Here is a 12591-nt window from a genome sequence, read left to right on the forward strand (position 1 = left end):
AAGGGGACATGTTTGTAAAGCTTAGAACACTGTCTTATATTCAGACTACTGATTCAGTACTGCTTATCCAGAGGTATTGAACCTCAGGCTCACAAGCCATCTTGGCTACCTGGGGTCTCAATCCAGTTCTGCAACTTTCCCCAAATGGCCACGTCCCACCCCTCTTCCCCATAATCACAAATTGTCTGGTGATTTTTTGTGTGTGGCTTTTTGAACTTGGTTCTGAAAGGATCTGCTTTGTGTACAGCAAGTCCCAGGTTCAAATCCTAGGCATTTCCAGTTAAAAGGATCTGGTAGCGGACAATGGGAAAAGACCTTTGTCTGAGGATGCTTCCAGAGGAAGCATTTATTATGAAGTTGCTCTGCCTGATCCGTGGAATATTATGGGGTGTATGTATGTATAGCCAGATGACATAGGGTGCTTCTTGACAGAATGCTCCTAGCATTACCAATCAGAAGGCAATGAGCAGCCATTCTGGCTTTTCTTCCTTAACAGATTTTTTCCCCCCTGGAAAGAGAGCCAGTGTGGCGTAATAGGTGGACTGGGACTCAGGAGACCCAGGTTCTAGTTCCCATTCAGCCATGAAGGTCAGTAGGTGACTTTGGGTCCATCACGGACTCTCATCATGTGCACTGCCTTGAGTTCCCAGGAAGAAAAAAAGGCGGGATATAAACATAATAAATAAATAAATAAATAATGGTAGTGGGAAAACACAGGATGGTTACAAGATGAAGATGACGTTTGGACAGACACACACTGATAACATTTCATGATTGAGGCAGGGTGATTGCACAATTAAAATCATCACTCGCAGCCTTCCAGTTGTAGCCCTACTGTCAAAAAACTCCTACCTTCTTGGGAGACTGTCAGGAGGCCTGCTAAGTAATCCACAAAGCTTTATTCAAGCAATAAACATCTCTCCCCACCTGAAGAGAGTCTAATCTCTTGGAACTTTCCCCTAGGCAAAACTATGCAAACTAACTGAGACAATTGTCCTTTCAAAGGAGAATGGAAAGCCTTTCCCCAAGATGTGTTGACTTCAGAGAGACTCCTTCTGAGAGGGCTTCTGATGTGATGCGAGCCAGGCGGACTTTCTCTTGCCTTCCTTTTGCTCCGCCTGTTTTAGTCTGCAGTGCACTCTAGGATCAGTTAACCTGTTGGTGCTCTCTCCTTCGGAAGAATGTTGGCTTCCCACTGACTATTATTTGCTCTTGACGAGATAAGCTCTGAAGGGAGTTCACCACCAGCTGGTGAAGAGACCGTGAGAGCTTTCTCCCCCACTGGCTTGTTTCTGGTGCCGACTCCTCTACTTCAGAGTCTGATTCTGATTGATTACCTGAAACACCTTCTTCCAAACCAGGGGGAGCAGGGCTAGACATGACAACTACCTGTGTTTTCCACTGCTTCTTTTTTATTCTCCATCGCCCCATACTCCATTAAGAAGGGAAAGCTACTTGTATCATGGATGCTTCCACACCACACTTTTATGGTGCCATCCTGCCTCATTCATAGAATTTTATTTGGGCCCAGTCATTGTCATTCCCAACTTGTAACTTTCCTGTATTTTCCCACCGTTTCTTCCGCCTTTTCTCTACCTACAAAAAAATATGTGTAAAAGGAAAGTTCGGAATAGCTGCGCAAGGCCTTCCCACTAGGAGCAGGGGTGACGCGAGGCGTTTAAAATTATTTGGGGCCAAGGCCCATACGACACAAATCTATGCTAATTTACATGTACACATACAAACTCAGAAATAAGTACTAGGATGTATTTGAATTTCACAGGAGGCAAAAACAGCCAATGAATTTCTCATCCGAACCATCACAAATAAAATAAAATAAATTCTTTAGTTAATTTGCACCTTGACCCAGATCATTGAGAACGAAAGAAAAATGTTTTTAATTTCTAAGTTTAATTGCCACGCAGGGGAAGATTTGTGTGTGTGTGTGTGGGGGGGGGTGGCTGCATGTGGGAAGAGGAGAGTTAATCCTTCCCTCATTAGCTGCAATTCCTTTTGAAAATCCCCCCTTGCATGGCAATTAAGGGTGCAATTCTATTCATGTTTAGACAAGAAAAAAGAGTCTGGGGAATGCTGAGAGTTATAGGCCGTCTTTCTATCTAAACATTCATAGGACTGCACCCTAAGCTGAGGGGGGGGGGGAGAACCCCATTACCACCAGTAGACTCTTGGGTCTCTAGGATAGAGATCCGAATGACTGGGGCTCTGGGAAATAGCCTCGGGGGCCCAGGCTTCATGGACCCATGCTTAGCAACAGCCCTGCATAGAAAAGAATACTTGTGTGTATTGGGGGGGAAATAGTTTGATGTGGTTGGGGGGTTGGACTCGATGGCCTTGTAGGCCCTTTCCAACTCTGCTATTCTATGATCCTATGATTCTATGGTATAAGGCAGGGCTTCCTCTGTGAGTGTGAGCGTAGCACAGAGGCGGGTTAGTTCTGACTGATGTCCAGACTGATGAAAACAAGGGTGCAATATTGTATGATTTGATGCTCCTGCCTACCCTGCTATCCCCCGCCCCCCAGATCCCTGCCATCTATTCTTTCTTTCCCCTCTAGCTAGGAAGCAGGTTGGTTGGTTGGTTCTTCGCTTTGCCTGGCTTTGCTTCCAATGCTCCAGCTGAGGGCAGCAAATAGATACCGTCCCCAATCACAGGCATTAGCGAAGGCTTCTGAAAGGGAGGCTTTAAAAAGAGAGAAGGGAGGGTGGGAGGAGGAGGAGGAGGAAAGAAAAGCAGAGAAGCTGATCTCTTCTCCTTTTTCCTTCTCTTCCCTCCCCCTTTCCAGCTCCTCCTCCTCCTCCTCCTGTCTCCCTCCCTCCCTCCTCCTCCTCCAGCCCTTGTGTGGGACTCCATTTTCCCAGCCCCAAAGTCTCCAAGGAAGGGGCCGTGGGAGCGCGCATCCAAGATGGAATAGACCCGAGTTCTTTCTCCAAACGTCGCCCTTTTTGCGCCGCCGCTTGCAAAACCGTCTTTTGTGCGGACGCGACTTCTTCGCCTCGGGGCTTGCTCGGAATGGATGAGCAAGGGAGGTTGATCCAAGCCCGGGGGGCGGTGGGGCTCCCGGGCCACCCCTCGGTGCAAGGGGTCCAAACCATGACCCCCCACTCTCTCCACGAGCCCCCCTCGGATAACGGGGAGCCGCGGAAACAAGACATCGGCGACATCCTCCAGCAAATCATGACCATCACCGACCAAAGCTTGGACGAAGCGCAGGCAAAGTTGGTTACCCTTCTCCATTCTCGGGCGGCCTGGGCTTTGTGGCGGGGCGGGGTGGGGGTGGGGGGTGGAAAGTTGGGTCCGAGGGTCTCCCTTTGTGCGGGCCTGGGGCACTTGGGGGCAAAGTGTCGGCAAAGCTGGGGTGAGTTGATGGAACTACAAGACAAGAGGCCGGTCGTGGGGTGTGGGTGGGTCGGTGGGTGCATTTATTGGAGGCTTCCCACGGCCGCCAAAGTCTGTGCTTTTTTTTTTCTTGGCAGTGTGGAGATAATCTGGCAGGGTGTTTGCTAGGTTGGGAGTTTGTGGTGGACACTTTGGAAATGTAAGGATGGGGATGGAGTTGCTGATAGAGGCGAAGCTCTAAGCGGCCGAAGAGGTCCTTTTATGGCAGTCTTTCCCCAACTGGGCGCCCTCCCGGCGTGTTGAACTACAAGACCCATCATCCCCCGGCCAGGCCGGGGATGATGGGGCTTGTAGTTCAACACGCCGGGAGGGCGCCCAGTTGGGGAAAGACTTGTATGGGGCATCTTCAAAAGTCTAGCTTTGTGGAGAGGGGGAGCTATTTGGGAGGGAGGTAGAGATGACAGATTTGTTTAGAAACTGAACATTGAAGGTTGGAGTGGGATAGTGTGGGGGAGGCGGGGGGGGGAATCCCTATGGATTTTTGGGGGGGGGATGGGAAGAAAGGTGGGCTTGGGCTAAAAATGGGATCACTTGTGGCTGAACTTGAGTGGAGTCTCCAGGGGATAAAGGCCTGGAGGTGTGGAGGAAGTTTGATTTTATTTCTTGGATGGGTGGTTGGGAAGCGGAGGAGGTTCAGTGTTTGTGGGAATAGAGTGTCGATTAGGGAGTGGAGTTATCGGGGGGGGGGGGCTGTTTGATCTGGATTTAGATCAAAAAGAGGAACCTGGGCAGCTGTGGAATGAGTGGGGATATGAATTTGCTTTGGGGTTTACAGATTGGTGTCGGACATAAGTTATGTACAGAATGAATATATTGATGGACTGATTTCGGATTGAAGATGGGAACCGAAGAGGGATGATCCGCATAGAATTACAGTGTACTGGGTTCCCCACCACCACCAATATAGGGTTAGATCCATATGTACTCACACTTTGAGGAGACCCATTGAAGTTAGTGGTCTTAGTCATGAGTAACTTAGGTCCCATTGATTTTGTTGGGTATACTGTAAGCGTGACTAAGCTTGGATCCAACCCATAGTAATTGGGGATCTAAGAGTTTGTTTTGTTTACTGCTCAAACCACTAGATCTCACTTCTTTTCCAGATAATTTAGGAGTCTGCCTGCCTGGATCTGAGCCATCAGGTTGCATTTTTGTTTCAGAGGTCCTATAATGTTATGCATTAATACAGGCAGTTATATTTGGTGATTTGTGTATATGTATGTGAAGGAAACGAACATGGCGTAATAACATCACCACCTTGGAGGTACTCTATGATGGGCCTAGGCTGTGACTTTTGAATGCCTAAATTTGAAAATGTTTGTGTGGAGATAGTGGCTGTTCTAAAATGAGATTTACTTGTAGGCAAGCTTATATTACAGGGAATATTTGCTCATTAGTCTTTGCTTTGAGATATGACTGCCAAGAGAATTGTTTCAAATGTGTATTTTGAGGCTCTGTTATGTGTGTGGGAATTGTGGTTTGTACCAAAATGTCTGTTGCAATTCCTGGAAGGTGTTTTCAACTTGGGAGTTTGTCATGATGAGACAGAGTGCAAGAGATGTGTTTAACTTTTGTGAAGTGGCAGTCTGGAAGAGAGATATTGTATATTTGGAAAGTTAAATTCCTCAAGGGTATTTTTTCTGAGACCCGTGTGTATAAAATCTAATGTGAGGTGAATGGTGGGTTGGATTCCAGCTGTGTAGAGAATTTTTTTTGTGTTGAATCTCTGAGGGGTGGAAGTTGTAGGTCTGTAACCAGAAAAGGGTTGATGGGGTGCAAAAGTTGTGTTTTGAGAGGGGGAATTGGATGTGGGACAGTGTAAAATTTGGGGGCTCTATTTGGGAACCAAAGTTTATTTATGGATTCGCTTAAAGGTGTGTGTGTGCATTAATTGTTGTCTAGCATCTAGATTTCATTCTGTTTCGGGATTGTTTTAGTTTGCAAAAATGACTAGTATTTTCTGAAATATTTAGAAATGGGGTGAGTTGTATAACCAAAATGGAGAATCTCACATTTTAATGGGTGCATTTATCTATCGAATGGAAGTGTGCATGTTTTAAATTGTTTTATGTTGCATATACTACATAAGACAAGAGATACTAATAAAAATATCAAACCAACATGAAAATGTTTTCTGGGTTGATTTTATTGGTTTATGCCTTTTCCCCCCAACGAAGTATAAATGGGGTTTATTGCTTTTTAAAAAACTGTCTACCTTTTATCTTCCCTAACTTCAACAAACTTTGTCCATTTTACTGTACCTGTAACATCCTCTGATATTTTGATAAACCATTCAACTATGGAAGGAAATGTATGTTTTTATTGTTGTGGCTGTCCGGATGCAGGAATATTATTGGAAATTGCTCAGGGTGGGGTGAGGACTCCATTATATGTGCGAATAAACGGAGATCGACTTATTCATGAAGCGGAGGCCTATAAGCTATTGTGGAACCAGATCTGAATTCTTATATATATTTTTATCACACCCTCAAAACTCTTTCCCAAGACATCGGCTTTATCTGTTTTCTCTTCCACTGTTTAAACTGCAGGAAACACGCACTGAATTGTCACCGTATGAAGCCGGCCCTTTTCACCGTCCTCTGCGAAATCAAAGAAAAAACAGGTATTGTTTGGGCCAGGGTCTGAGAGGGTGGTCTGTTTTTGTTTGTTGTTCTTTAACTGAAATATGGAGATGTATTGCTGTTTGTTTGAAAAGTATTTCACCGTGGAAAGGAAAGGAAAAGGAGCTAGGAAAGGTTTAGGAGAGTTTGGTGTGGCAGAGTGAAAGAAGAACGGGTGTTTTCCCTCAAGAGGTTTTGCCAGAGGCCTGTCGTCTCCGCGCCATCTTGACGCGTCTGGAATTTCTTTTGCTGCCTGCCTGGTTTGCTTTGTAGCCACTTTGCCCGCTTCACCCTCCTCCTGCTGCTCCTCCTCTCTTCCTTGAACCTCTGTGTTTTCTGGGGGGAAGAGGGGTCTTCTCCTTTTTTGTGTGCGTTCAAATTATTTCACTTGTGCGGAGACCGCAAGAAGTCTCCGGTAGCACCTGGGCCTTTTGTCTCCAAGAATAATTCACACACACACACACACAGCCTCCCCTCACAGTTTTGAAATTTTCATTGCTGCCTCTTCCTCCAGCGCTCTGTTCTTCCAAAATTGTCCCTCGCTTAGGAACATTTCCTTGGCTGTCTGGCTTAAGTTTTAGTCTTCAGGGTGGGGTATCCTACGCTGAAGAATATGTGTGTTTCTCTGGCTCCGTCAATTTGCACCGTGCCTAGATTAAAAAGTGAAACTGCAGTGGCCAAGACATGGGGCCTTAAAAGGATTAGTGAAAAGGAGAGTGCGTGTGTGTCGGATTGTCATTAAAAGTTCATCTGGCCTAAGCTGCCAGATTTGGGCCACACATAGCTGAAGTGATGTGCAGCTGTCTTTAAGGCCGCAATCCGGCCTGCGTTAAAATGGCTTAAATCCCACTGAAGTCAGTGAGAGTGAGGCGGCCTCGTTGTGAACAGGCTTGCAGCCAAAAACATATAAGCCATCTTCTGAAAATACACTATCTGAACCTGAATGGCATGAGTATCTGAATGGTGTTGTTCAAATGCATTGTATAAATTACTGCTCTTCAACTGATGGGCTGAGACTCAAAAATGTGTCACACCCCAATTTAGGTTGAGTCACATCAGCGGTGCTACTGCCAATTTTTTAAATTTTTTTTATTGTAATTGCTGTTTAGTTTTTTTAAAAAAACAGGTAAAAGGCAGGGGGAAGAGAGAGACAGATAGACGTGGTGTAACGTTAACAGTGAGGGCTGTTTTGTAGTTTGAAATTTAAGATGGGACCTGGTTCTGGAAGTTCAAAAACTACTGGTGTAAACTGTGTGTGTGAATGAACACTCCTCTTATGTGTGTTAATTCAATCCTTTATACTACTTAATATATTAAAATCCCTAAGCGGTTCACGTTAGAAATACAGTGACCTGGTTAGCTGTAACAACGTTCCAGAGTATGGGTTGAGTATGGGTTGTTGAATCTTGGGTTGTCCTTACATGTGAACCTAGAACTAAGGGTTAACCCTGGACTGTTAACCATGAACAACTCAGGAACAACCCATGGCTTGTTTGCTTGTGAACTATGTTGTTACGTGTGGACCCAAAACCACGGGTTGTTTCTCCACACAACAGAAGCGATGAGCAAAACTGGTTAAAAACAAAAAACAGCTTCTCCAGATGCCAATATTACAGAACCATAAAGGCATTTGGAATACAGGGGGGAGTGGGCAAAGGAGGAGGGAATCAAACAACCCAGGAATTCAAAAAATAACCTGTACTTTGCGCTATCATCTGACAAACAAATCACGGGTAAACTATGGGTAAGGCAACAACCCATACTCTGACCCAAGATACCCAATAAGTTTCACAGTTGAGTGAGAGCTTCCTCAGGTCAAGTCTGACACTCTAAACCAGGCTTGTTGAAGTTGGCACCCTCTGAATGTGTTGGACTACAACTCCCATCATCTGGGACTTGTAGTCCAACACATCTTGAGGGTGCCAGCTTGGAGAAGTCTACTCTAAACTCTATGCTGCATTGGCTCTCTTTTGAGCTATATATATATTAGGGTTCTGCATAGAAATGTGACACATTTACTGGGTCCCTTTGCATGTCATTGCCTTTTACCCCCACGGTTTATAGTATCCACTTCTACACCTCATCCGTTTCTGTCCGCAGGTGTATACATACCTGCTGAACTAGAAATAGCCCTTTATGTATATGACAACGAGGCCTATAGCTTGTGAAAGCTTACGTCACAATGTCTAATCCTATGCATGTTTAATCAGTAGTGTACCATTGAGTTCAGTGGGGCCTACTCCTGAGTAAAATGTGCATACATTCCTGGGGGTGTAAGCCCCACTGAACATAGTGAGACTTCTAACCAAGACATGCATAGAATTGGGCTGTTCATTGGGTTTTTAAGATGCCACAGGAGCCTTTGTGGTTTCTGTATCAGGAGTACACTTTGTGTAATGCTGGAACTCACGAACTCCCTGCTGAGAGTGATTAGGTTAACCCATTCTCTGCTGTCCTTCCAAATATGTTTTTATTCATGTAGGCTTTTCACGTGTAAGCTGGTTTTTTTTCCCCTCAACAGGGTTTTTAATTGTTTGGTGCAGTTTATTTCTTGTTTTGTTTTTAACTAATTGATTTTTCTGTTATGTTTTCCATTACGACTTTGTTTTTAATCTGGATTTTATTGTTAGTTGCCTTGAGCACCGTCCTTTGGCAGAAAGGCGGGATATAAATTAAATAAATGTGGCAGAAATAGTGTGGAAATTGTGTGGCTGGAGCTTGTGGTTTTAAACACTGCCTATAAAATGGATGTGCCCTAAGTTCATTTAAAAGGCTATGTGGTCTAGACTGCAAGTTCCCATCCTGCAATTGTGTGTATCAGAAATGTAAACAGAAGGCTGATGTATGTGACACAAAGTGCCCCCCAACACACATACTGTGTAGATATATTTGGGTTATATGGCACAGTCATACATATGGGCTTTTTGCTGTATTTCCATCCAGTGTAAATACAGTGTTTGGGTTTTTTAAAATTTAGCAAAAAAGCGAGTAAGAGGAGATGTGTTTGAGGTTTAGAAAATTGTGCAAGGTGTGGACAAAAAACAGAGAGAGGTTTTTCTCTTCCTCTCAGAACTCTGGAGCTCAGATTCACCTAATGAAGGTGATTGGCAAGGGATTTGGGTTAGACAAAAAGGTATATCACCTTCACACAGCCCAGAGCTAATCCATATAATTGCCAGAATAATGTGCTGAATGCCATTGGCTTAGATGGCTTTAAATAGGGATTAGTCAAATTCGTAGAGGATAAGAAAGTCAGTGTGGGGTAGTGATTAGAGTGTTGGATTGGTTGAGACTCAGGCTCAAGTCTCTGTTTGCCCATGAAGCTCACTGGGTGACTCTCAGCGTAACCTACCTCACAGGGTTGTTGTGAGGATAAAATGGAGGAGAAGGATCATGGACACCGCCTTTGGCTCCTTGGAGGAAAAAGCGGAATGCAAATGAAACAAATAATAAATGAAATAAGGCCATCAGTCCCACACTAGTGGCCTTCATGAGGCAGCTGGACAGCCATCTGTCAGGGATGCTTTAGGGTGGATTCCTGCATTGAGCAGGGGGTTGGACTCGATGGCCTTGTAGGCCCCTTCCAACTCTGCTATTCTATGATTCTAGGATAGCACTCTTCAAGTGCTTGAAAGGTTGTCACAGAGAGGAGGGCCAGGATCTCTTCTCAATCATCCAGGAGTTCAGGACACAGAATAACAGGCTCAAGTTACAGGAGGTCAGATTCCGGCTGGACATCAGGAAAAAACTTCCTGACTGTTAGAGTAGTACAACAATGAAACCAATGACCTAAGGAGGTTGTGGGCTCTCCTACCCTAGAGGCCTTCAAGAGGCAGCTGGACAGCCATCTGTCAGGGATGCTTTGAGGTGGATTCCTTCATTGAGCAGGGGGTTGGACTCGATGGCCTTGTAGGCCCCTTCCAACTCTGCTATTCTATGATTCTATGGTGGTAAAATGCTACCACCAGCTTTGAGAGGCAAATAGGTGCAGGCCACCTGATCCAGATCAGCCCATCCTCCTGCTATTTCTTTTTAAACGTAGTTCCCATAATTGCTGATAGAATGAATGCCGCCTTGTCTAGTTTGGCCCTTAATAGAAGATATTTTACTGCCTATTTAAAGTCAGGCCTTTTTGCTGCTGGTGCTGATTCAGTTTTGCTTTTTTACTGTTCCGTCGGTTGCGTTTTATCTATTTCAGGGCTCGTGCTCTATAGTATTGTTGATACTGAGGTTTTTAATTTTGCTGTAAGCTACTGTAAAGTCAAGAAGCAGCATGTAAATTAAAGTTATTGTAGTACAGATTGTGCAAAGAGGCTGTTGCTGCTGTACTTCCTGGGTGTGCATGCCGAGTCAAGTCCTTCATTATTCTCTCTCCGCCCCCTGCCCCCCCCCCCGCACATCCCCCTACGACTGCTGCATGTAGTTGCACATAGATTTATTTATTAGTTTGGATCTTTGCCCTGCCCTATCTCGTACCCTCTGGGAAGCTTAGAGCCAGGCCCCACCCGTACCACTGAAAGGAAATCTTCATTCTTCATATCCAGGAGACTGTATGTATTCTGTGCTCAACCTCCATCCCAGAAATGTATATATTTATTTACTTAATAATAATAATACTGTATTTCTTCAATTCTAACACACACTTTCCCCCCCATATAAACATCTCTAAAAATGGGGTGCGTCTTAGAATCGCGGGTGTGTCTTAGGTTTGTTTTTTTCTGTTGGTGGTACTGAAATTAGTGTGCGTCTTACAATCGATGGCGTCTTACAATCGAAGAAATATGGTAATAATAATAAATCATAGTATATTTTCGGTGGTGGCCCCCAGACTGTGGAATGATCTCCCTGATGAGGCTCGCCTGGCACCAACGCTGCTATCTTTCCGGCGCCAGGTTAAGACTTTCCTCTTTGCCCAGGCATATGGCGGCACATCCTAATTACCCACATGTTTAGTTTTTAATCGGTTTTTAATGCTTTATGTGTGTATGGTCTGTGTTTTAGAGTTTTAAATTTCGTATACTTGTTTTTACCTCAATTTTAGAATTTCTGTAAACCGCCCAGAGAGCCCTGGCTATGGGAGCAGTATATAAGTGTAATAAATAAATAAATAAATAATATTTCTTGCCCGCCTCTCCCTTTGGATCGAGTGGGGGGACAACATTAGTACAACAATACAATGTAAATCACAAACATAAAATTAATTAAAAGAGCATATAAAACCAATACAATATCAAAATAACAATCAAGACATTTTATAATCCTTGGTTTAAAATTCATCTGGGTAGGCCTGTCGAAAGAGGCTAGTCTTTATAGCTGTCTTAAACTCGGAGAGAGAGTTAAGTTGATGAATCTCCCCCGGCTGGCCATTCCACAATCCGGGGGCCACAGAAGAAGTCCTCTGGGTAAGAGTTGTCAGCCTAGTTTTGGTTGACTGAAGTAAGTTCTCCTCAGAGGACCTGAGTGTGCGGGGCGGATTGCAGGGAAGAGGTGGTCCTGCAGGTAACCTGGACCCAAACCATGTAGGGCTTTAAAAGTAATGACCAACTCTTTGTATTTTGCCCAGAAACTAATTAGCAGCCAGTGGAGTGATTTTAATGTTGGGGTAATATGCTCACCCATCTTTCTTCCAAAAAAAAATTCACTCAAGGCAGCTATAAAAACAATTTATAATACATTAAAACAATAAAACACATTAAAATGCAATAAAAACAAAACAATTACAGAATAAAAACAGCACCCGACCCATAGACCCACTTTCAGGCCAAAGGCCTTCTTGAATAAAATCTTAATTCTGTGCCAAGAAAAGCTGAATTAAGCAAATGTCCATAACGTTTGCTTGGCTTGCAAAATTAATCCTAGCTTTATTAGGCAAGGAGAAGTCCTTATATTACATTCCGCCCTCCCCTGAAGCCTAGGAATATTAAATCTAGCTATGCCTCTCTCTTCTGAGATTTTATCATGTATTGGCCATATTCTTTAATCCAGCTGTGTATTTAAATACTAGCCTGACAGCCATAGCTCAGAGGTGGAAAACCTCTTTCAACTTGAGACCTGGATTCCATTTCGGAGTGTGGGGAGAATTGCAATGGAGGACAGAGCTGAAAGCAAAAAGGACCAGGCCAAAATACCAGTATATTTTCCTTTAAAGCTCTTACTGGCATTAACTAAGCCTTAGGAGAGGTATCCCAACATTATACAATGGGGGAAACCACACAAAAGACAGGAAACCCCAATCTGGTGTAGTGGCTAGAGTGTTGGACTGGGAGCCGGGAGATCCGGGTTCTAGTCCCCACTTGGCCATGGAAGCTCACTGGGTGACTTTGGGCCAGTCTCAACCTCTCAGCCCAACCTACCTCACAGGGTTGTTGTTGTGAGGATAGAAGTGGAGGAGGAGGATTATGTATGGGATATAAAATGTAATAAAATAAATAAATGATCAGTGGTTGAGGGGAAGGGTGTGAGGTAGGGTGACCATATGAAAAGGAGGACAGGGCTCCTGTATCTTTAACAGTTGTATTGAAAAGGGAATTTCTGCAGGTGTCATTTGTATATA

The 12591-nt window shown here is 44.3% G+C and overlaps 1 protein-coding gene across 4 annotated transcripts in view; it reads left to right on the forward strand.

Annotated features, from left to right (window-relative positions):
- Positions 1-2848: 2848 nt before the first annotated feature.
- Positions 2849-12591, forward strand: part of PBX2 (PBX homeobox 2) — a 139258-nt gene continuing 129515 nt past the window's right edge. For 3 of the 4 annotated variants that reach the window (XR_010025251.1, XM_063122461.1, XM_063122463.1), the window contains exons 1-2: positions 2849-3236; positions 5955-6040. Coding sequence is in view for 3 of the 4 variants with exons in the window: in XM_063122461.1 (XP_062978531.1) it covers positions 3031-3236; positions 5955-6040 (292 nt within the window). In the remaining variant the exon portion in view is untranslated. The remainder of the gene's footprint in view (positions 3237-5954; positions 6041-12591) is intronic. The other variant, XM_063122462.1, reaches the window with a different exon arrangement.

Source organism: Elgaria multicarinata, chromosome 3 (genome assembly GCF_023053635.1).
Source record: "Elgaria multicarinata webbii isolate HBS135686 ecotype San Diego chromosome 3, rElgMul1.1.pri, whole genome shotgun sequence".
NCBI lineage: Eukaryota > Metazoa > Chordata > Lepidosauria > Squamata > Anguidae > Elgaria > Elgaria multicarinata.